The sequence below is a fragment of the Gadus chalcogrammus genome, chromosome 16 (genome assembly GCF_026213295.1).
Source record: "Gadus chalcogrammus isolate NIFS_2021 chromosome 16, NIFS_Gcha_1.0, whole genome shotgun sequence".
NCBI classification, from domain to species: domain Eukaryota; kingdom Metazoa; phylum Chordata; class Actinopteri; order Gadiformes; family Gadidae; genus Gadus; species Gadus chalcogrammus.
In genome coordinates, this window is record NC_079427.1 from 9,615,020 (window position 1) to 9,640,264 (window position 25,245).

Consider the following 25,245-nt stretch of genomic DNA (forward strand, 5'->3'; position numbering starts at 1 on the left):
GCAGCAAATACAGCACAATGGGATGGGAGGAGGGAGGTGATTTATGGGAGGTGAGTCTAGCGAGCTCTGTAATCGAGCTCGGATCTCTGCGCCGCAGCGAGAGAATACATTACATCCATATCCAACATTCTTAGCATGTTTCTGTTTTTACACCACACAATAGTTATAAACTCGCACGAAGAATCCCACGGAAAAGTATGAAGAATAAAAAGGTGCCGAAGCTCATTCATTTGGAGTGGAGGGTTTGAGGACAGATACGGGTTAAAAAGAGGAGAAGGCGTTACCATTGCTTCATGTTCTACACTAACGACAAAGTGGGGATGTAGTAGGCGGAGGGGGGGGGGAAGCGGTCTAGGGAGGGGAATGTGTTCGCGAGTGTGTGTGTGTGTGTGTGTCACGGTGTGTATCAGGTGTGTGAGTGGGGGAGTGGTGAGGGTTCAACTTGTAAGGCAGAACAGTGAGAGAAGCATGAGGAGGAGGAGGGAGAGGTACATGGGGAGGTGAGGAGGAGGAGGAGGAGGAGGCTTCTACTTGGGGAGGGGAGGAGGAGGAGGAGGAGGAGGAGGAGGAGGAGGGAGAGGTACTTGGGGAGGTGAGGAGGAGGAGGTTATGGGAGCCGTGACGGTGGCCTCCTGCGGGTCCTCAGGGGGACTGGGGGGCAGCCTTGTAGCCCTTGAAGCTGCCCAGCAGACTCTGGACCCCCTTCTTGACGCGGCGTGCCACCGAGTCGGCCGGGGGGGTGGGCAGGCAGGAGGCCAGGCTGGGGGGCCGCGCGTCCAGACACTTCTGGTAGCGGAGCTGCGGGGACGCCACACACACACACACACACACACAGAGAGAGAGGTACAACGTCAATGAGGTGCCTTTTTAAAAAGGTAGGATGCATGGATCACTAGCTTACGCCCAGCCAGGGCGTAAGCTAGTGATCCATGCATCCTACCCTGTGATAGGCAGCATACAGTACATAACTAGTTGCTAAATGCATCACTAGCATCTACATGTTCTACTATTGTGACTGTTATAACATATTGCCAAAATCAGATGGACCAAAGCAAAATGCAACACATTGCATATTGTCCTTGACCCTGAACCATGTCAACCATGGCAGCCTACAGCAGACAGACACGCACCCTACAGCAGACAGACACCCACCCCTACAGCAGACAGACACCCACCCTACAGCAGACAGACAGCTGCACTCAGCGAGTCAGACTGCTCGTTCTGGGCTAGATGCAAATACAAATCCGACTAATAATCACTTGTATTCTGACATGTATTGATTCCTACTCTGAATGGAAGGATTATGCTGTCTTTCAATATTGATGAGCTCCCTCACACTGACAGGGCCGACAACAGAGAGGAAGGAGGACTATGAGACGGCATTAACTATTCATCGAGATCAACTCATCCTCTGCTTGTGAAATGTCAATTGAAGTCACATTAAGAAAACAACCCCTCTATCCTCCATCCATCTATCCGATCCATCCATCCCAGTAACAGTGTTTTCAATACAATGTAGCGACACCATTTTACTGTAAATATAGTTGCTTCTTATATTGTACATCACTGTTGTTTTTGCACCACCCTTCGGTCTTCCTGTGCATCCTGTATGTGGTGGTAAAGGTGGTAGTCATACTGATAGTGTTAGAGGTGTAGGTGGTGATGGCGGTAGTCATACTGATAGTGGTGGAGGTGGAGGTAGTCATACTGATAGTGGTGGTGGTGGAGGTGGTGATGGTGATGGTGGTAGTCATACTGATAGTGGTGGTGGTGGAGGTGGTGATGGTGATGGTGGTAGTCATACTGATAGTGGTAGAGGTGGAGGTGGTGATGGTGGTAGTCATACTGATAGTGGTGGAGGTGGAGGTGGTGATGGTGGTAGTCATACTGATAGTGGTGGAGGTGGAGGTGGTGATGGTGGTAGCCATACTGATAGTGTTAGAGGTGGAGGTGGTGATGGTGGTAGTCATACTGATAGTGGTGGAGGTGGAGGTGGAGGTGGTGATGGTGGTAGTCATACTGATAGTGGTGGAGGTGGAGGTGGTGATGGTGGTAGTCATACTGATAGTGTTAGAGGTGGAGGTGGTGATGGTGGTGGTCATACTGATACTGATAGTGGTGGAGGTGGTGATGGAGGTAGTCCTACTGACAGTGGTGGAGGGGGTGGTTCTGTTGTCACTCACCATGCAGGCGGCCTGGACCGCCTCGCTCAGGCTGGCGGCGTTGGGCTCACACCAGAACATGTGGCAGATGAAGTCCCGCGGGCCCTCGGCCATGATGAAGGCGAAGGAGTGGACGTCCTTCCCCACGCCCATGAAGGACAGGAAGCGCACGCGGTTCTCTGACAGCACCTCCTCCGTCTGGGGAAACAGATGAACACACGGGTTAGCGGCTCTCCTGATCAACACCGGACGCTTCGGTACTCCCAGGATGAAAGAAACTGGTCACCTGGGAGTATATTTAACCCGTCTTGTGAGTATACTGAGAATGTTTACCTTACTAAATAGTAGAGCGAGTTTATGTTTATACCTGTATAGTAAGTCTAGTGAGGATATGTTTTACCTGGATAGTATAATGACTCAAGTGAGAGTATGTTTTTACCCGTCTTGAGAGTATACTGAGTTTGCATTTGACAATTCAGTCCATGCGCAGAGGGGCAGTATTTTTGATCTGTCTTGAGAGTATAGTGAGAGTAGGTTTTACCTGTCTTAAGAGTAGGTTTTACCTGTCTTGAGAGTATAGTGAGAGTAGGTTTTATCTGTCTTGAGAGTACAGTGAGAGTAGGTTTTACCCTTCTTGAGAGTATAGCGAGAGTAGGTTTTACCTGTCTTGAGAGTATAGTGAGAGTAGGTATTATCTGTCTTAGTTGAGAGTATAGTGAGAGTAGGTTTTACCCGTCTTGAGAGTATAGCGAGAGTAGATTTGACCTGTCTTGAGAGTATAGTGAGAGTAGGTTTTACCGGTCTTGAGAGTATGGTGAGAGTAGGTTTTACCTGTCTTGAGAGTATAGTGAGAGTATGTTTTACCTGTCTTGAGAGTATGGTGAGAGTATGTTTTACCCGTCTTGAGAGTATGGTGAGAGTATGTTTTACCTGTCTTGAGAGTATGGTGAGAGTATGTTTTACCTGTCTTGAGAGTATGGTGAGGGTAGCCGGGGCCACGTTGACAGAAACAGGGGTCCAGTCTTGTTTGTCTTTCGCATTCATAGCAACTTCAAGAGCCTCATTCACCATGTCTACCCCTGAGAGTGATACACACGCAGACATAAAGTTTAACGACTGCACCTTCCCAAAGTAATAAACAACACTCCTTCTCTCTGTGGGTTCTCTCCTTACCGACGGGCTTGGCCACGGCCACGTTCCCCAGGTAGTAGACGTGGAAGCGCTGGAAGAGCTCGCTTTTTGGGGCGGGGAACTCCTGGACCATGGGTCTGGGGGAGTCCGAGTCCAGCCTGCTGAGGCCTGGCTTGGAGGCCTTCCTCTCAGTCATTATCTGGGGGTGTTGGGGGAGATGGACATGAGGTCATAACCAGGGCGATATATTCACATTCCGCATTTGATCCCTGATCTCTGAAGCCTTGGACGCCAGACTTCGGGGATCTTATGGTAAAAAAAAGTCTGCTAAATAAGGGACCGACTGAACGCTAAAGGTGAATGAGGGGCGGACCTTGGAGCACATCTCATGCAGGCTGGTGGCGATGTTCTTGGCTGGCGAATCACAGCGGAACACGTGACACTTGAGGACCTGGGTCAGGTTGTCCCGGGCGACGTACGCAAAGTCCCTGGGGGAGCCAATCAAATCACACCTTGATTAAAAAACACAATCTTTAGCGTCATAAGCCTCATACACTATACATAATAGAACATGCACCAAACAATAAAATACATCTTGTTTCACAAAACGACGGTAAACAATGACCACGGGGGTATACCTTTCCCTATTGGTGAAAGAGAAACGCAGCATGGAACGAGGAAAGAGAAGGGGGGTTAGAAAGCAGTGGCATCAGAAACCTTCTCCGGGACACCCGGGCAGTATTGTGCAGTACATTTTACACGCCACTAGATGGCAGTATAGGTTCAAGACATGGGTTGTACTCTTCACAAATTATGCAAAAGAAGTAACTAGTAGGTTAATTCTGTAAGGGTGCAAACGCACCCACTATAAAAGTCCCAACAATTGTTAAGAAAATATAACTAATATAAGTTGTCGTGTTATTCCTAACATAAAAATGAGTGTTTGTAAAACATCAAGCCCTGACTGGGACGTCTCAGACGGTGTCTGGCCCTCGTCCCGTGGAGACTGACCTGCCGTTGTCCCTCCCCACGCCCCACACTCGGATGCTGGCGATGGGCTGGGCGTGCAGCAGGGTCTGGCCCAGGGGGTCGATCAGGTTCATGGTGTCGTTCTCCAGGACCATCAGCATATCCTTCCCCTGTCCGGGCAGACACAGGAATGATTTCACTACATCACAACTAGAGGGACAGCCATGTTCTCCTTATGGTGGAGATCTGGTGATTTCACTCGATCTCGACTAGATCACGACTAGAGAGGAGCCACAAGATCATATGTTCTCCCTAGGGTAGTGATTTTGTGATTTCATTAAAACACTACAGCCACTTGGAGTAGAGAAAACAATGCTTGCGTTGCTTTTTGCACTGCATTTTTGTCTAAATTTAATAATTTGATCTAATCCACTAAAGGGGTATGACAGCATTGTCTAGTGTTTAGGATATTGGACTACCAGCCCTAAAGCCTATGGGTTCCAACCCCAATGCAGCAGTCTGCCTGCTCCTTAATAACTATTCAATAAGAAACACCAATAAAAACTGAATACACCGAGGGGTTGCTAAGGAGGAAGGTATCTGCCACATGAGCATAAAACACATTCAAGTATTGAAGCAACATGAAGAATAACACCCAGCAAGAAAACACATTATATAGCAGCAGAGAGCTGAGCCAGCAAAGATAATACCATAATCTAATCAACGACACAGCAGCTGACAGACTCCTTAAAAAGGTGAACCCGACCTCGTTCTCCTTCAAAACGAGGCAATGTGTGTGGCATTGTAGCGCCCACGTTCACCTTTAAAACAAAGACAGAGGGTCCTTGAGCTGCACTGAGGCCACATTCACACCTGCCTCTTTAAAATACAGTGAACCTATAACCAGCAGGGTAGTGGGTTATCCTTTTTTTTTTTTTTTTTACCTTTTTTCACTTTTAGTCTTTAAACCTTATTTATAGTACTTATTATAACATTGACTGTGAGATTTATGTTTCTTCATGTCTTATGTTGTCTTGCCTTGTGATGCCATGTCTTCATATTTTTACTTTACCTTCAGATGTAGCAATTCAAATTACGTTGTATAGGTGACAAGGTGTGCAATGATAAATAAAGTCTATCTATCCATCTATCTATCTATCTAACCCGAGAGCAGCTCTCAGAGGGCAGAGGGGCAGAGCTCCAGCGGCGGGGTGGTCGCTCGGCCTACCTCTCCCCAGATGCCCACGGTGTCGTGCAGGTTGTGTTTGTGGTAGGACAGCTGGCGGATGCAGTTGTTGACGGCGACGCTGCTCTTCCCCGGGGCCATGTCGTCCTCAGACATCTCCACCCAGCCCAGGGAGCGCACGGCGAAGCACTGCTGGAATGCCACCACCACCACCCGCACCGGGGAGGGGAGGGGAGGGTGGAGGGAGGGTGAGAGGATGGGTAGGTGGGATGGGGGGAGGGTGGGGTGTGGTGTGGTGGGAGGGGTGGAGGGAGGGAGGAGGGTTGAGGAAGGGTGAGTGGACGGAGGGTAGGTGGGATGGTGTTCGGAGGGAGGGAGGGAGGGGGGATTGTGGGTGGGGGGAGGGATGGAAAGAGGGTGGAGGGAGGGATGGTGGGTGGGTTGGAGGGTGGGGGGGGGGGGGGCACAGGATGAGCCAGGGGAACAAAGGAGACAGTCCAGTTAGAATAGGATGACGGGGTTAGTCTTGTGTTGACACAGATGTTTAACATGTTCGCCGATCGTCTGTGTTGTACATTCATGTTTTATTATTGCTCATCGTTGTGCCGGTGCCTGCTGCTTCATTTCCCCCCAGGGATGAAAAACAAACCATCCAATCCATCCGTCTATGAAGCCCACCAACAGTCTGTTTTTGGAGCGTTTCCTAATGATCGCTGCTTGGCATTAGAAACACACATCTATCCCAGAATCACCGACATTCATTATTGATTAATAATCCATGCGGACATAAGGTCCAAAAAGTTTGTCTACTTGGGTGTCAACACAGTGCATAAGATTGACTGCTGGAAGCATGAACATGAAATGATCCAATTCAAGGTTATCGATGGCCCAGGGGTACCGGTGGAAGCAACAGGGACTGGATGAGGCTACACTGCGTATATATTGATGTTTCATGGAGCGTGTGTGCCAGGGGTCTGTGTACCTTGGACTCCAGATCTGTGCAGAGGGGCCGGAGCTTCAGCTCTTCCTCAGACTGGGAACAGTTGTAGCTGCAGAGAGGTAGAGAGAGATGGGGGGGGGGGGGGGGGGGGGGGGCGGGATGAGAGAGAGCGAGAGAGACACACACACACAAACACACACAAACACACACACACACACACACACACACACACACAAAGAGCGACAGACCGAGGGAAACAGACCGAGACAGAGAGGGGAGACGCACACAGACAGACAAAAAGATAGAGAAAGAGAGACAGGGAGAGTGACAGAGATGGGTTAGGAACAGTGAAGGCTGCAAACACACAGAGGGCCCAAGAAGACTGTTTCTTCTGCATGAGTCACAGCATTTAATTGGCTCCACAGCGACCTACTTTAGGTTGATGGATGCGTAGCGCAGCGTCGCCCCCTCAAACTCCTTTAAGCTCTGATCAGAGGTCACCTCGGCCTCCTGCAGGAGGAGAACAGGGGGGATGACTAGCTGTAGATTCAACACGGATCGAACTATGTTGGTTTTAATCACTGTTGGACAGAGGGAGCTGTAGAATTTGTTTAATTGGCCGAAAGGTGTGTGTGTGACACACACACACACACACACACACACACACACACACACACACACACACACACACACACACACACACACACACACACACACACACACACACACACACACACACACACACACACACACACACACACACACACTTGATTGAAACGGACAGATACAACACAAGAGAGCAAAGAACATCAGCAGCCTGGAGCCACTGACTGCCTCGCTTCTTATAAACTCCTTGGTTACGAGGAACTGGGCAGTTCATACGGAGACGCATGTAATGTCAATCTTATTTACTGCCTTAAGTGACCAGTCTCTTTCTCTATAAAGAAGTCATGGCAGCGTTGGCTCAGCACAGGCCGGAGGTTACAGAGGAAAACACAACCAGTCCAGACTGATTAGTCCACCTCTCTAAAACCTGTCCCGACTACACCATGAGTTTGCATACAATACACTTTTAATTCCTTGGAAATGAGAGGATTGGAGAACGACCGAATGACACATTTTATTACAGATAAATGATAAACTAACCTTCCACAGCTCTGCATCAGAGGCTCCTTCGTCAGGGTGGGAAAGATGAACCCACGGCTCCTGAAAGACGTACCCGAGGTTAAGACACATGGCAGCACCTAATATGATACACTTTACTGAACATAAAACCATAAAAGATGTGTGTCAGTGTGTGTGTGTGTGTGTGTGTGTGTGTGTGTGTGTGTGTGTGTGTGTGTGTGTGTGTGTGTGTGTGTGTGTGTGTGTCCGTCCCCCGACCCCCACCTCTTGTTCCTCGCAGGGGGTGGTCTCCAGGGACATGCTGGAGGACATGACGCAGTCCCCCAGCTTGTCCTGGGCCGAGGGGGGCTCCCACTGGGTGGTGCCGGTGGGGATGTGCCAGTAGTAGGTCCCCGAGGTGTCCCGCACCCTCATCCAGCCAGAGGGCAGGTCCGTGTCCGTCTCGAAGGCGTTGGACTCCCAGAAGGTATCTGGGAGGACAGAGGAGATGCTGAGGCTGCACTGCACTGCACCATATCATACATCATACATCTGTATCATAAGACTCACTAACGCACAAATCACAACATAAATAGTACGGTGTCTCTGAGTGGAGGACGAAGGATATGTACCAACACAATGTCAAACGTATTTGTACACATCCTCGATGTTAAGATCGCAATATCTTCTTGTGTGTGACTGAATTTAACTTGAGGTTGGACACAATTTAACGTGGAATAATATGGGAGAATACAAAACCCAAGCCTTTCTAAATAAAACACGCCCATATCTAGCAATAAATGAGAATTTAAAATAAAAGTCTTATTGAGACAGCCAAATGTACGTAATCACAGAAAACCTAGATGCTTGCCTTGCTTCATACTAAAAGCCATCAAATGAACCAAGCTTATTTGAATAGAAAATAAGAAGCATTATTCCTTCGTCACTTAGCAGGTACGTTAATGCCGTACGTTAAAAAGGTCTGAGTAGGCAAGGCAATCTTGCTAAAGGCTGCCTACAGGTGGGTGTGGGGCATTGGGGATTGAAACCAGTAGCACCTCTCTAACTGCGGCCTGTGCACGCATTTCAAGGTATGAACATCTAAGAGTCCAGTCTGATGATCATTACAGAAACCTTTTCAATAAAATTTGCAAACTACACTGCGTCAACAAAAATGTATAATTCCTTAGTCAGCAATCCTTCACAACCCCGTTTACATAAGGGGCTCACTAAGTGGGGTGCTGGCATCACCAAGGTGAGGAGACACTGCCTTAGCGACTGCAGTATGCCCTTCCCCAAGCAGGCCTAAAAAGTGACACTCCAACACCGGGCCGGGCCGTCCATAGCACTGGCACCACTGAAGGCGTACCTCTGTTGCCGTTAGGGGTGCTGTCGGGGGCCTGGTCTGTGGCCTCCTGGGACAGTGCCGGCCAGCTGGCCTCCTCGTCGCTGGGCGTCCCACTCACGTTGGAGAACAGCAGGCAGGTGTTCCTCCCCACCGCCGCCCCCTCGCTCTGGGACTCTGTGTCGCTGCGCTGCTCCTCCTCCACTGCCCGCTCCCCTTCCGCTACGCTGGACTCATCCTCCTCCTCCTCCTCCTCCTCGGACTTCTCCTCCTCCTTCTCTTTGTCGTCCTCCTCCTTCCGCTGCTCCTCCTCCTCCTCTTCCTCCTCCTCCTCTGGGACCTCCAGGGAGTCGATGAGGACTTTGGAGGACTCCTCATCGTTCAGGTCGGGGATGATGGCGGTCTTTGGGGACTTGCCCAGCACCCCCTGTTGCTCTCCCTCGGTGGAGAGCTTGTGCAGGAGGAAGTCCTCCTCGTTGCCATTCTGGTTGATATTGCAGTTGTGGTCTTGGTGCTTGGCTACTTTGCGCAGCTGGTTGCGTCCTTCTTTGACCCATTTGGCGTTGTTGCCGGTGGACTCCTGGTCCACCCAGTGTCCGCTGTCATTCAGGTTGTTCTTGAGCTCCTCGTCCTGCTTTTGTTTATTGATTGCATATGACATGTCATCGTCATGGCCACCCATGGTAGCCTCACCATTCAACAGCTCTAGGGAGAGATAAGATTAGAGATAAGCGTTAGGATCGTTTAATCGTCAGATGTGTTCAACAAAAAGGGATTAAATCCTATAATGCCACGATCGAAGTTCTGTTGGCACTTTCACCGGACGGGCGGGTTTACTCATGTCTTCATTATGCTAGTAGCTGTTAGGTCACTGCGTACTGACTACCATTCACCGGGGGTTGTACGGCCCTGGTTCTGGTCGCTCCCCGCACCAAAGTTCGTCTCATAATCGTGTCTTGTGTTTGCGTGGCCGCAAGCGCTTTCAGCCTCACGCTTTCTCCTCCATCGGTAACCTCACCTCCACCAATCCTTGACATATCTGCCAGCACAGCACGGCACCTTGTACTATTTCGATTTCTTTCACAATCGATCGTTTCCTAAGCCAGTAGTGTATTCATAAGCAGAACCGATACATGACACGGAACAATACAAAGCAAGGATTGTGTAGCTCGGCCTTAACACCTAACGGGCACCAGCCTCCTCCGCCATCATCGCTCCGTAGCTAACGTTAGCTAAGCTAACCTACGAATTACACCGAGGAACGACCGATTCCCGCGGTCACACTGATACCTCCGTGTGGAAGGTGTTGGTTTTACTCACCAATCTCCGTAAAAGCCCCCTTATTTTTAATCCAGTGTAGATATGAACTACATATTTCCGCACATCGAGGTAGCTGCTTTGGTTTCTAGGAGGTGTTTGTCAGCTGGGTCGTCTAGCGATGGAGGCTGACCGTGCGTCAGAGATGCGTCACGCCCCGTGCCGCTCTGGGACAGCACCACTGAAAGCATCCAGCGTGCAGGCCTACTACACACCGCTAAACATGTGTAAGGTGGGCGTACTAGCTGTACACACCCACCCCACACACACAGATTGAGATCTTGTGTGTTGTTCTAAACGTGTTGAATAACTTGAATTAAATATGCTTCATGGTCAAAGTTATTTATGCGTGTCTTGTGTAACTTCTCTCTACCATTTAGTTGTATTTCTAGCTATAATCCAAAATGTTTAACTAATTTAATATAATAGTTTATTGGCTGCATATTTCGGTTTTGTCCCCCTGTATTAAATAAAATGGCGGTGTCCTTGACATTGACAGTTGTAATCAGAGACTAATCAAATCTTGATTCTAAAAAAGGCTGCTTTAGGTTTGGCTTTAAAGGATCACTGCAGTTGTCAAGCCGAACCGTTACTGTAACAATAAATACATTTTAACAGTAATTTAACATGTATAGGATGATGCAAAGTCAAGTATGAAATCGTAAAGGTCTACCTGCCACTGCCAAGAGTTGGGAGTAAAATAAGATAGAAAAGTCAAGACATCGGTTTCTTTTTAATATCCTTATTTATAAATACATATTTGTTTAAGACATGCTTGATTTTGGCTTTAACCCTGTGATTCAGCACAAACAAGCAAACCGGTGAATACACAAAACAATACAAGTAAAAAATATCTCAGAACAAAGCAACAACAAAGTTATGGCAGGAAAGGAAGTGACATCATAGACAGACGGATGTGTGATCAAACCCTTTTGGCAAGATGTCACTGGATTTTGCCAACAACCTTTTCACACAAACAAGATTTGATTTGGAGGAAGGAAGTTCCCCATATATTTAAGAACAAAGCAAATACAATGATTGTGATTGTGACTTTCTCGAAGCAGCAGTAAGCAATCGTATCTGCAAATAATCAGTGCAACGTAATACATATAAAAACAGGTGTTAATTGCTGCATTTCCCAAGCTCATTCTGCAGAGAAATTGAAAAATAAACTTTATCGATACTTTTTTAACCTGGGCATAGTGGTGCAATGATGGCAATGTATCTTATTAGGGATTTGTATAAAAATCCAGAAATGACTATACATTTTAGAGACATAAGTAATGAATCATCAGAATTACATGAATACAGTTAATTATAAATGTACCCCATTGGACATTACTCGACAAAGGAAGGAATACATTTTGATGGCGACGTATCCGAACCTGATGCATTCGACATCAACACTTATTTGGTCGGTTTTACAGCTCCAGCAGGTGACGGTGGAGGCAAATAAGGCGGGAAATAAAGCCGAGCTACAAGACACCATCCAGTAGACGTATTCACGTGGGAACTACTCGTTCACATCCATGTCCTAAATAAAGTTAATTACTAAACGCTTGGTCTCCCCCTCCTCCCAGATTGTATACAATTTATTATCAATACAACAAAGAGACATCAAACATGATTTCACAAGACAGGCTTTGGATAAGCTTAATAGCGTCTCTTCTTACAGAGACCCCCCCGTTCTACCCTACGGAGCCGGTGGTTCAAAATGCGACGGATAGGGATCCACTTCCACGAAGAGAGAGAAACGAGGCTTCATAATCGATGCAGGCGGCGTGACGGGGGTGGGGGGTCTCACTCGGACCACCGCTGGTCCCACAACACGGCCACAAACCACGACCACCACAGAGCGTCCACGGAGCGTCCACACTAAGCTAGTCCAGATCAACACATGGATAAAAACGCAGAAGTCACGACGACAGACGGAGGAGAACGTAACCCAAAAAAAGGAAATGTTTAAAATCATAAAACAGGTTAAAAAAAACGAGGGCCTGCTGCCGGGGTGGGGGCAGCAGCCGGCGGTACAGCGGTACGGAGAGCAGCGGCGGAGTGGCAAAGAGAAAGGCTTTAAGGCACCACCGGTCCAGCACCACGACGGGCAAGGGGAAAAGCGGGGTTTCCCCCCAGGGGCTCGTTCAAGGAGGGGGCTGCGCGGGAGGGGCGGAGGGGCTTCACTTGTCTTGCATCTTTTCCAAGATGGGCACGATCATGTCGAACTTGGGTCTCTTGGCCGGGTCCTCGTTCATGCAGATCTTCATCAGCTTGCAGATGTGGGGGGAAATGCCCGGCGGGATGGTGGGCCGCAGACCCTCCAGGGCCACCTGGACAGACACACACACACACACACACACACACACACACACACACACACACACACACACACACACCCACACACCACACACACACACTACACAAACACACACACACACACACACACACACACACACACACATTAGGAAGTATCTTAACAGGATTTATAATGCCTTTGTCTCAAATACGAGCCTTTGTTTAGCTGAGATTATGCATGATTATTGATGATAATAACAAAACAAAATCTAACCTGAGTGACCTAAATAGTCACTCAAGTTTCCCCTTATTTAGACTGCAATGTAGGAATACTGTGAGGCACCCTTGGAATGGGGAGTGGGACATTGAAATCCAATCAGAAGGGGTCACCCGAGATTGCAGGTTTAATACCGGGGTGTGAGCCACATGTCTATCTGGAGCTTTATCTGGATGTGGACATATCCAGACACAAGACACCACCACTGAGAAGGTCTTGGTCCATATTTACCTTCATGCCTATTTCCATGTTGGAGAGGTCAGCGAAGGGCACCTCTCTGGTGACCAGCTCCCACAGCAGCACGGCGAAGCTCCACATGTCCGCGGAGCGACGGTTGATGTCCTCGGGCTTCTTCTGCAGGGCTGATGGACACACAAACATAACGTCGGTAAACACACAGAGCTGTGGTCGTGGTGCGGTGGAATCTGATCTGTTTCTCTAAATATGCGGTGAGATTAAACCGGTCGAATCATTTAACAATGGCTCAACTCCCTTTTTATTTGTACACCCGTAATCGCAGATGGTCACAAAGAGCTTTCCAGACCGCATTAAACAACACTCCCCAAGCCTCAGCTCTCTGAAGGCCAAGGAAAAAACCCGCAAGAGAGAGATCTGGGGAGTGCGATTAGGAGTGCAATAGGTGCCAGATAAAGTCTGAACTGAACTCAAGTGCTCCGTGCAGCAGTAAGGCCCTGAGCTATTGCTTTGTGTTTGAGAGGTTTTAGGAACAACATGGGGGTAGGGGTAGGGGTGAGGAGAACCTACCTTCAGGGGCGACCCACGCGGGGGAGTACATCCTGCCGGGACACTGGAAGGAGAACTTAACGTCTGACATGCTGATCCTGGCCGTCATGTCCTCATCGATCTGGAGAGGGGACATATGAATGGATTTAATGCATCAAATACGACGCTACAACATATTAACGCTTCTAAATGAAGAGGGTAAATACGAATGTTTATAATACATTCACGACCCTATGGATTAAAAGATCTTTGCACTGCTCTGCTCATGTTGAGGTTAATTCTGAATATGGCAGACGTCTTTGCATTTTCACATTTGAAAATCCAAAGACACCACATTTTTCACCTTTGAAAGAGAACACATAGTATAAACGTGAGTAGTCTAGGGTAAATAGTCAATCATTCTTCCATGTTGGTTGATTTCTCACCTTCTAAATCTCTGAAAGACTTAGCCTGCGTTATATCCATCCATCTTCATAAAAAACAATGTTTTTCTACGTATCCCCCCCCCCCCCCCCCCATTTCTAGTGCATCCTATCCTATCAATATTTCAACACATTCAATGGCCATGACTCCAATATGATTGACCATGTTGTGACTGATAAGGTCCTATCCTGTCAGTCCCACGGGGGGGCTCACCATGACACTCTTGCTGTTGAGACTGTGGCGAGGGATCATGGGCTCCAGCGTGTGCAAGAAGGCCATTCCACAGGCAATGTCCAGCGCAAACTTCACTGCCTGCGTCTGGTCCACCACAAAATCTGGAGAAGGAATAAGAATAAACAAACAGTTTATATATTCTCAGACTGGATGGACAACTACTGGGCAAGGCTTTGTTTTTTACTTGAAATGAAACGTTTAACACAACTTAAAAACAGACAACATAATGCAAAACACGCAAAAAAGACTGGTGAGGTAAACAATGTCTGCAAAGCCAAAGCAAAGGACAAACAAACACATTCTCTGGACAACAAAGAGGACAGCCTCTTTGAGTGAAAAGGGCGTCTTCCCAGAGCAGCTGGGAGATGTGACTGACACCCAAACATTTAGTTGTACACAAACCAAAGCAGACAGCATAGCGCCCTTCAAACAAACCAAAGACACAGCTCAACATATAACATTGGTGGTCAGAGATCAGGAGGTGCCCGGCCCTCCTCCGGGGATCCAGTGGAGGAGGAGGAGCAGGAGGAGGAGGAGGAGTACTCACTGGTGCCCTCATGCAGAACGTTGTACAGGGAGCCATAAGGCATCCAGTGGGTGATGACGATGGGGTGGGGGGCCGGAGGAGACTGACATGCGCCCAACATGGGGAGGACATTTGGGTGAGAGAAGATCCTGAGATGGGGGTGGGGGGGGGGGGGGGAAAGGAAGACAGACAGAAAAAAAACAAAAAATAGACAAACCCGACAGTGTTTTGGATCAACAGGACGCAATGAAATCAACAGGACGTAATGAAATGAAATAAAAACACAGAATGAAAGACAAACACACAACAATGTGACAGAGAGATGTATTACAGCAGCATTGCAGTAATATATCGCCGTTATACACTAACCTAAGTTTTGGATACTCCTCGTTGAAGTCCCTGCTCTTCCTCGTTGTCCAATCGCGAACCTTTAGCACCTTCACCACCACATCGTTGCCTTGCCAACGCCCCTGCCACAACTTTAAGGGGGGGAAAAGACACCAATGTCAGAGCTTTCACTCCACCGACACCAGCACGACGCCCTAACGTTGAAGCACAGTGACTCTACAGCGATGGGGGAAGAAGGTGTGGGGGCAGCAGCTTACCTCTCCAGACTGGTTCTCGTTAATTTTGGCCAAGAGTGAGAGTTGCTTGAAGTCCACACCAGCAAGCTTGTTCAGGGTGCCGTTCCCTACGAACACAGAGCACAAACCCGCTAGAATACACTCACAAAAGCCCTCCCGAGACATGAAAATATAGATATTTCCATGGTGGTGGAAATACTACCATTTTAGCGTAAATGCTATTATTACTATACCGTATTCAACTATGAAATCCAGCTGTCAGCTGAGTCGTCAGCCAGAATCAACACAGTGAAACCCAGCGGGACGCTTAAGGGGAACAAGGGATGGAAACGGTGACGCTAATTAATGGGTGGTACTCACTAGGTCGGGTTCTGGTGGTGCCCTTCCAGAAGCTGTCCTTGAAGGGAACTTTGGTCAAGTTCTGCCCCAACTTCTCTGCTTTCTCTGTCGATTCAGGAGAAGACGAGGTTAACAACAAGTCAGTGAATAAACGTTGAGCCGTTAAAAGATATAACCTTACGCGATTAACTATTAATAAATAATAAATAAATATTTGCGCTGACCTTTAAGGATTTCCCGCAGGTGAGGTTTGGCCTTGTCCATGGGGGTTTGTCCATATTTATTACAGATGCTCACCTGTGCCCCGTTAGTTACCAGGTCCTGAAGTGAGGGGGGGGGGGGGGGAAACAGTGTAAGCGAGAGCAGCATAAAAACGAATGCTGTGATAATGGTCCACCAGGGGGCGCACTCACCTCAGCCACCAGGTCCTGACCCCAGAAGCAGGCGTAGTGCAGCGGTGTGTTGCCGTGCTCATTCACAGTGTTTGTGTCCGCTTTGCACTGTATTAGCTTGAAAAAAAAGAAGACAAAGTGGAAGATTATTATGTTGTGTTGCTTATATAAACCAGGCTATCCAGATCCCATTTTGGCTAGACAGAGAGAATTCCAGCTACCTAATCCATCCTGGAAGGCTGTGGTTTATTCCGTCTCCAGTTACATTCCGGAGGGTATATCATTTAGTAATATTATGACTATCTCAATAGTAGTGGCCTGCAGAAGTCCAACAACAAACACAAGAAGTAATCGTAGAAACCAAGAGCAACCGTGACAGAAAATGTATAAATTATTATTATTATCTTCTTAATGACCTAACCCCAACATCATATCAACTACTATATATAATCTATAAAGCTATAATCCATACAAAATGTGATCATCAACACAGCTTGCTAATGCATATTTCCCTGGTAAACAATACTGCACCAAGAGCAGACAAGCCCTTTCTAATTGCATCGGTTGTACAAATGACACACCTCCGGGTTTGGCAAGCCTCAGTTGCAAAAACAAAACCCTTGCAGCAACACATAAATCCGCTATTTGGGAAGTAAAGATTTGACGAGCTAGCGACCTGCAAGTCGCGAGCTGCTTCTCTGTGTCTGGGGGACATTTTCCCTGCTCAATTAAAGAGCTTTTTCGTCCCTCAGCATCGCCTATAGCCTGAATAAACATTTACGCAGGCGGTCACAAACAAAGCACGCCACCGATGACGAGAGGCCATCCCCGGCTTGCCCCGTCTCGACTACCACAGATAATGTCAGAGAACTGTTTACAGGGAAGAAATGTCAATACATTCTCCTTTAGCTTTAGCTTCCTAAAGGGGAATCGTTCTTAAAACACACCGAGCTATGAAATGCTGAGAAGGAACGGTTGCATTGCTGTGAACCAGCTAAGCACACCATAACAAAGATCCCACAACACATTAATAATTAACATTACACAACAGTTTCAGTTGATTTGGGTGTTGAATGGTGTGAATAAACCCACCAGATACCATGAAGGATCTTTCTCAAAGGCATTGATGGCATGGATACAGCCACCATTGGGGATTTAATTCCTAGGCCCACGTAAGAGAAGAACGCTTCCACTCACTGCACTGCAGGAGGCTTTGGATAAAAGCCTCGCCCAAATGGCACACATTCATATTTAATGGGGACAGGATCTGGCAGGGACTTCAGAAGACCATATCACGGCAATGTTTGAGTGCAGGCACGATATGCGATTCGTAAACATTGCAACACGATCGTCCGTTTTTTTTGTTGTGCAATTGTATTTCTTCTGCGGTTTAAACCGAAGGGTACAACGTTGGGTTTTCCTCAATGGCTTCCATGCCACCGACCGCTCGGCCTGGACATCACACCTCAGACCGGCAGCACATTCAAACCCACGTCCCGTGCGCGCGCCCCACCTTGCCCACGATGTCGCGGTGGCCGTGGCTGGAGGCCAGGTGCAGGGGGCGTGTCGTCGCCGCGGTTCATGACGTTGATGCGAGCGCCGCGCATGATGAGCATGTCCACCACACTGGAGCGGCCCTCCCTGCACGCCCAGTGCAGCGGGCTGAAGCCGTGGTCGTCCCTGAGGGCGAGAGAGCACACCAGAGAGAGAGAGAGAGAGAGAGAGAGAGATGAGAGAGAGGAGAGTAGAGATGAGAGGAGAGATGAGAGAGGAGAGAGAGAGAGAGAGGATGAGAGGAGAGAGAGAGGAGAGAGAGAGAGAGCGAAGCGAGGAGAGAGAAGAGGGCTCGAGAAGACGAGATGAGAGAGAGAGAGATGGATGAGGAGAGAGAGAGATGAGAGACGCGAGAGTACGAGAGAGAGAGAGAGAGAGAGAGAGAGAGAGAGAGAGAGAGAGAGAGATATTAGAACCACAGTCTACCTGTTCCTTAGATGTGGACATGTTCGTTCACTGAGCAAGAGGCCTGAGACCAACCTGCGCAGGATTGAACTGAATGCACTATCCCCTTGGATAAAAGCATCTGCTACAAATGAGCTATTAATGATTTAATTCAAGAACTGGTGGTTAATGAAATCAAACTGCTAATAAAGAACTAGCATGCCAACAACGAAGCCAGGTTAACATAGGTCTAGAATCATATGATTGGAAAGCAGAGTGCAGTCACTTTGCTTCCGACGTTAAGCGGTTCACCCGACTGCCATAAGATATGTCTAACAGTCTGCGGTTAATATTAGAGGCCAGTCCGAGCATGTATCCTCCCTCGTCAAACCATCTTATCTCTGATTACGCTGCATGACTTTACTGGGAAGTAATGATCCAGAACAGCAGCTGACTAAGACCCTGGAACAATATGATTTAAGGATCCTTCTTTAAATGAATGGCACCTGTTGGTAATTAGGATGGATTTGGTTAATTAGATCCCCTACATTAGTGCATCAGAATAATAGTTTCAGAGCCGGAAGGCCTGATTCCCTAACGACTGTTCCCATAGCGACAGCCTGATAGATGTAAACATGATCAGACTGAGGAAGTCGCCTGTGATGAAACGATGACTCAACACATGTCCTAATCACGAGTTACGCAACAGCAGCACAAGCTTAATCACTTAAAATTGAAGCTTTCCGACAAACAGTCGAGACCCAGATGCGTCTTCTTGTCGTTTAAGCTATTAAAAATAATTCTAGCCACAAACACAAAGCTTTTTTTTTTAGCAATAACATCTTTTTAGTAAGAACAACACATAGACTCTATCCCCAAACAGGTCTGTGTGTTTCTATAAAGCAGGGGAAACCACCGTGGTGGGCAGGGTTGGGCTTATTAAGCGCAGCGGGGCACGGCTACATCTAGCCAGGATCATCCTGTCATCCTGCATGGGTGAGGGCAGCACCTCTGTCAGACTGGAGGCCCCAAAATAGCAGACGCTAGAGGGGAATAGAGAGAATATGTTCCCGACACAGGTATCTGTCTGTTTGTATCAGCCGCTATAGCAGACTCTCAACCACTACAATCGGACTGACAGACAGAAGGCATCCTTATAATACTTTCAGAGATAGTAGAGTTCAGATAGAGATGGAGGGAGGGGGAGAGAGAGAGAATTCCTGTGTGTGTGTGTGTGTGTGTGAAATAGCAAGGGAGGACTGACAGCAACGGGAGGCAATTAGGAAACAGGAGTGAAAGAAAAGAGAAAGAAAAAAGAACACAGTAGGTCCAAGCGTGGTGTTGGGCCCTTTTAAGGGCAAGGGAGACTTCCTTTACTAGAAGGTCAGTCGTAGCGTAGCATGTGCACACACACACCACTATGTATTATGTCATACTACTAGCCTACTGTTTGCCTTGACCTCCTCCCACGCATGCTCTCCCACTGTCTACTACTCTCTTTCCCCTCTCCCTCTGTTCCACAAGAACAGCTGGAAATTCCAGCACATATTATTTTTTTCTCCCCCAAACTATTCCTTTAGAGCTCTGAGTTTTCCCACTACACTTTGCAGGGCTTCTGTAACTCAGCGAAGGGGCCCTCACAAAAGCCCTTCTGTTGGGTCCCCTGTGAGGGAAGGCGCAGCGGCAGTGCGGTCTGCCTTGGTCCCCCGTCTGCTCGCCCAGGCCCATACGCTGGCGGTGAAGTTATGAGCAGAGCAGAGCGCATGCTAATGTCATCTCCGTAGCGCGAGCACTGAGGCCGTATTGTGGCCTAACGTGAAAGAATCCGAGCCCTCTGCCCCCTCACACCCGATTCACAGGCCGCCCTTCTCAAGACTAACGTGCACAAACGCACGCGCATGCACATGCACGTGCACGTGCGCATGGCAGCGGTCCAATGAGAAGGCGTCGAAGGAGAGAGACGTCCAAGTGTGAGTGTGGGCGACCCTTGACATCCACACCTGGCCTGCTCTAGGTGCCATTTCCTCTGGCTGCTCTACGCTACGAGTCTGCCGAGAGAACAGATCGCCAATAACTTGAGCGATACAACAGAAGTCTGTCTGTGAGTGTGGGAATCGGTGTAGCGTGGAGTTGAATCTGCTGCTTCTTGAATGCTCAAGGTTCACTGCAAGTCAAGCTGATTATGGATGACAATCGGTTTGATGTTGCTTATTGGACCATGGCTATGAACTCTAGCAATCATCAGTTCAATCATCAGTGCAATCCTTTTGTAAACTACCGTACAGTAGAAACCCACTTGGGCTGGTCTCACTGGAGACCGTGTCTTTAACATACACAGCGTATGGGAGCCCAGTCAATCCACACAAGGCCCTTTAAGCACCCCCGGATTCATTTATTTCAGGCTCATCCACCTGCCATCAGGGCTCAGTACCAGCAAGACGGGAACACCCTGTCTGCTGTCTGTCTGTCAGTCAGTCTCTCTCGCTCTCTCTCTCCAAGCGTCTGTCTATCGCTGGCCCGACATCACTGATGCCTCGTATAACATGACACAATGGAGGGAAAGTGAGCAGGGTCACTTTCTGGAGTCACCAGCCAGAAAGGGAAGAGATCTTCCTGTTGACATATATAACTTGAGAGCAGATGATGTTGAAAACAAGTCTTGGATCATACCAAGCAAACAAAATGATCAAGCCAACTAAAATGATGCTCTGAGGAAGAAGCTAAAATTAAGTAAATGAATATAGCTTTAGGTAAAGTTGAGTTGCTTTTATTTCTCTGGAAGTTGACGTGGCAGTTGAACACTTGAGTCTTTGTAGACACCACTGCTGAAATGATATGAAACTCAAAAACTAAGAATAACATTCTCTAGTGTAGAAAGAATAACATGCAGCCAGAATGACACTTCCACAAGTGTATTTTTAAGTTCAACCCAATGTAACCATAAATTGGGCTTAAGGCAAATCACAAGTTTCCATGAGCTATCCATGAGGCATACAAAGGACCGAAAACACACAGCGACAGTCATTTGAAAAGGATCCCTGAACATAATTGTAATAATGTTTATCCAACATTAGTTTAAATAGGTAAGAGGAGGGCAATATATCGTCACTTGTTGTAGAAAAGTAGGCTGTAGTTTTATTTGTTCGTGTAAATGTGTTTTTCTACTAAGGTGGCACAAATGAATACATGCCAAGACTGATTACAAATACATAAACGAAGCCTATACTATAGACATTTTCTGCATCTCGTCTCGTCCATGTAGATTTCAAGATCATCTTAGTCCTTCCTATGGGAGTATTTGAGGGATATGTCCTTGGCGATATCAAGGGATGGCAGATTTGTCCCTAGCAATCATTTTGATTGACTGCAACTGCACCACCCCCTTCTGGACCTCCTCATGTCACGTCCAATTAGCGAATCAAAAGCTTGCCCTAGTTCATGATGATGTAATGTCCGTGATAGAAACGAAAGCTCTATGATGTCATCAATTTATAAGTTGATGTTGACGATGTTGTTGGTCATCAAAAAAAAAAAAAAAAAGGTTTTACATAATGAAAACTATAAAAAGAAAGGCATAGCATAAAAAGGCTGAGGGAATGAAAAACACATGAATGCTGCATACTAAGGCTTGGAGGCACTTCCCCCAGGCTTCCTAGTACTGCAGTGCTGTGGGTGTTTAGGAAGCTGTGTGGGGGGGGGTATGAGTGGCACTATCTGGGGCCGCTGGGAGAGGGATAGCGGAAGCACAGCAGCGGGGGAGGGGGGAGAACTGCCCTGATGCAGATCTTGTGCATTCCTGCAGTAGTGCAAGATAGACGGTCATCTTATGGCCACACACTCAGTTACACACACGCACAGAGTCACACACACGGTCACATATAAACACAGTCAAAGTGACACACACACACACACACACACACACACACACACACACACACACACACACACACACACACACACACACACACACACACACACACACACACACACACACACACACACACACACACGGATCGGTTCCTGGAGCAGGGTGCACTAGTCCTTCTAAGGAGATAGAGCATTCCTCCGCCACTCTGGCTGTCCAGGATCAATTCATGTGTAACCACACTTGTGTAAATAAGCTAGCATAGTGGGATAGGTGATTATTCATTATTTGTGCAGGCCAGGAATGAAATGTTGGATTGTGCGATGCCGGTTGAAATGCTGCCGTGCGTGGGTTTTCCTTCGCCCTCGCCCAAAGGGGATGATACATCGATGAGAAGAGGGAACTTAATGTGCAATCTGCTAATGGAGAACTGCTAAGAATTATGAGCGAGTGCGTGCATGCGTGTGTCCCTCCATCCTTAAAGTCATTCCTGTCTTTCCACAAGAACAACTTAGAGGCAAATTGTCACAAAGCATTTTTAGATGCTTTCTACATGTAATTTTTGCAATTTTTAAATCAAGAGAGATAAGGTTAATTCAAAATTATTAGGAAAGATTTTGGGAAAAATACCTTTCACTAACTTTAATGAATGAGATGAGAGCATGAACAGGTCACACAAATTAGATTGCCAAAACATTGTCGATTCAAACTAGCTCCATGTATGCATTTCCTGTTTACAAATGGGGGATTAGGTTCTCCCTTATGCTAATATTAGTCTAAACTGTTGACGACACATCTAGGAAGGCCCCGGGATAACTCACTTACGAAGTCTGCTCTGCTCAAGATCCTCTGCTTCAGTTTCAGGTTCGACAATATATCATCTAACATCAAATTAAACATTTGATGTGAAACATCATCGCAGACAGCCATAAACAGAAAAGCACTTTGGTCCCATTCGTGTGGTATGTTAAATCACTGATGTACTCTTGTCTGTACCGCCGACTGAAACTGGAACTGGGTGCACGTGAAATCAATCACAGGAGAGATCATTGATTTATCCAATCAGTCTGCCAGCCCAGAATACAACTCATTACACTGCCTTCCTATTCTACTCACTCTCCACCTCAGACACACATATAGGAGCATTTAAAAACAAAAAGCTAAGCATAATCACCAGCCCCTGTTTGTTAAACACAGGCTCTCTGCCTACTGAGGTTTGATAGTGAGGGCAGCTCTGAACCTGTTGACTGCTTATTATGTGCACTACATGACCTGCCTGCCAAGCATTCATAGAGGTTTGCAGCGGCTTGTGTCTGGGACTGTGTTCCAGCCAGGTATGCAGTACAAGCATCACATATTTGTGTGACATTGGTACCTTGTTGAGATATTCATCACAAAAAGCTACAGATGAGGTTTGAAGGAAATGATTGCCATTTGAACTGCTTGGGAATGGGAGGTTGTAGATTGGGCAATGGAGAGATCGGTTGAAACATAGTGGAACCCAGTGGCCCATTAGTAGTACAGAATAAGATGCTGTTTAGTATAGAGTACATATATTGAGGCACTATTCTTTCAATCTAAATCCTCACCTCAGATACCCTTGCTTGCTCTCCCTTACTTGTGTTATCACACATATCAAATGTTTTCCTCTTTCCCTTCCTATAATTTATATTCTCCATCCTTTCGGTCCGCATTGAACTGGGAGTAGTCCCCACGGAAGGACAATCAACAGTTCCGGAAGTGGTCTCTCTTCGACAATTGAAATCATAACAGTGTGTACAACGCTATTGAGAGCTGTGCTGTGAAACGATGTTGCAAGACACATCTCATCCAACCACAGTGAAATGTGACACATAACTCACCCTTGGTTGAGGTCATTCTCTGTGTTGTCCAACCACAAACGAACCGCTACGGCATTGCCCTCTCGGCATTGTGTAAAGATATCGTCCATCACTGCTGCTGCGCCCGTCCTCTGTTAGGTTACACAGGCTCTTTTGGGGGCAGATACGTCGTTGGACTGGAGGAAGTCGGGAGGAGAAGACAGATTGCCAGAAGAATTCAAGAAGGATCGGGAGATCATCCGTCCCAAGTCCAAAGCAGCCTTGGACACCCTCAGGAGAACCTCACTGGAGCCCTGAAACCCCACAAACATTGAATACAAATTAGATCTCTTGAAAATGTCTCGAAAAGCTTATATAGTGTGTGTGTATACAAAATAAATAAGTGGCAATTCAACACTAGCCTCAGCTGGAATCACACTCTTTTATGACAGTCTATCAACACTGCAAACAACACTGAACCAGGAAACCAAAGCAAACCCTTCAGTGAGCAATACTATCGGCTTAAAATGACTGGCGGTGTATAAAGTTGAGCCATCTGTTGCAGCATGATTTTTTTGCCTCAGGTCGACCATGACTCAACGTCCCTGAGTTCATACGAAGGATACATGGGTATCGAGGTTGCATCCTAAACCCAACTCGCCAGATTGTCCATCTAAACATACACATATACAAGCAGGTGGCAGTCCTTCAATCAAACGTTGAAACCAGCCAAAGAGTCGAAGGTACTCTACACTATCCTGAACGTGAACACCAGGTAGACCATATTGTCAGACTGGCAGCAGCAGCTAGCTGTGATAGCAGACTGGCTACTCTATCTCACAGAGTGCAGAATGCAGAGCTAACTCCGCTAACCGCTAGTTGCTTCCAACTTGAACACAGCGGCGACCCCAGTATCAGTGGGACCCCAAAATCAAGTTATGTTCGTTAGCAGCCAGAATAACAACCCAAAAATAAAAGTGCCAAAAGAGCATTTGCAGAAAAAGCGAACTTACTAATGAATCTCAACCCCCGGAGCTTCTACGTTTCAATCATCTGAAGTTAATGATACTGGCCACCGATCCCCATGTTATTGGCTCCATAAACACAATTAGGAGAGCATCACAGAATGAACCAGCAGGTGAATACCTTACCGGTGGAACGTGCCGGGGTTGTTTACCTTTTCAGACGCCACAAAAGTTAATAGGAGGAAGATATACGCTATCTACCAGAGATTGAATGCTTCGCGAAGTCCACACCCTCCTCGCTGTCGTCCGTACGTACGACGTGGTGACGTAGGGGACGTTACCACCGCTCAACTGCGCCCCCTACGGGAGAGCGACGGCATGGCGCACTGCAATATTCACTCCCGGAGGCTATGTATTTTTTTTAATCGTTTACTTTGGATTTTTTCGTGTGTATACACCAAGGTTAACTTATGAAATTAAGAGTATATGTATGTCCATAATGCAAAATGTCGAGTATCATTCCAGAGTAACGTACTTCTCCAGAGCCTGCATTTACAGATGTATCTAAATATAATACTTGGCCTGAGAGGGTTTACGCATTTGCAAAGGGCACATATATCTTATCATATAAATCAAATTAAGATGATACAGGCTGTCGATGAGCAGATGTTTTTAAGATAGTGTTGAAACGT

At 47.3% G+C, this 25,245-nt stretch overlaps 2 protein-coding genes across 3 annotated transcripts; both read right to left on the reverse strand.

The window, feature by feature from the left end:
• Positions 1-373: 373 nt before the first annotated feature.
• On the reverse strand, positions 374-10,249 carry apbb1 (amyloid beta (A4) precursor protein-binding, family B, member 1 (Fe65)). 2 transcript variants are annotated; one of them, XM_056611158.1, is made up of 13 exons: positions 10,158-10,249; positions 8,862-9,542; positions 7,778-7,983; positions 7,535-7,594; positions 6,822-6,898; positions 6,431-6,497; positions 5,491-5,637; positions 4,305-4,432; positions 3,667-3,781; positions 3,336-3,492; positions 3,126-3,241; positions 2,184-2,360; positions 374-798 (listed from the first exon to the last, which is right to left on the reverse strand). In XM_056611158.1, exons 2-13 carry the CDS (start codon positions 9,517-9,519, stop codon positions 643-645), a joined length of 2,064 nt encoding a protein of 687 aa, XP_056467133.1. In that variant the 5' UTR covers positions 9,520-9,542; positions 10,158-10,249; the 3' UTR covers positions 374-642. The 2 variants fall into 2 exon arrangements, with proteins under 2 accessions (XP_056467133.1, XP_056467132.1); XM_056611157.1 differs by having other exon boundaries at positions 5,491-5,640.
• A 2,082-nt stretch (positions 10,250-12,331) lies between these two features.
• Positions 12,332-24,874, reverse strand: LOC130405869 (integrin-linked protein kinase-like). The gene is given in 14 exon segments (XM_056611160.1): positions 12,332-12,481; positions 12,955-13,085; positions 13,489-13,588; positions 14,104-14,225; positions 14,672-14,799; positions 15,020-15,129; positions 15,256-15,341; positions 15,595-15,678; positions 15,798-15,894; positions 15,987-16,082; positions 17,479-17,526; positions 17,528-17,645; positions 23,631-23,902; positions 24,766-24,874. Coding segments are annotated over 13 exon segments (1,359 nt in total). The 5' UTR covers positions 23,720-23,902; positions 24,766-24,874.
• Positions 24,875-25,245: the final 371 nt, after the last annotated feature.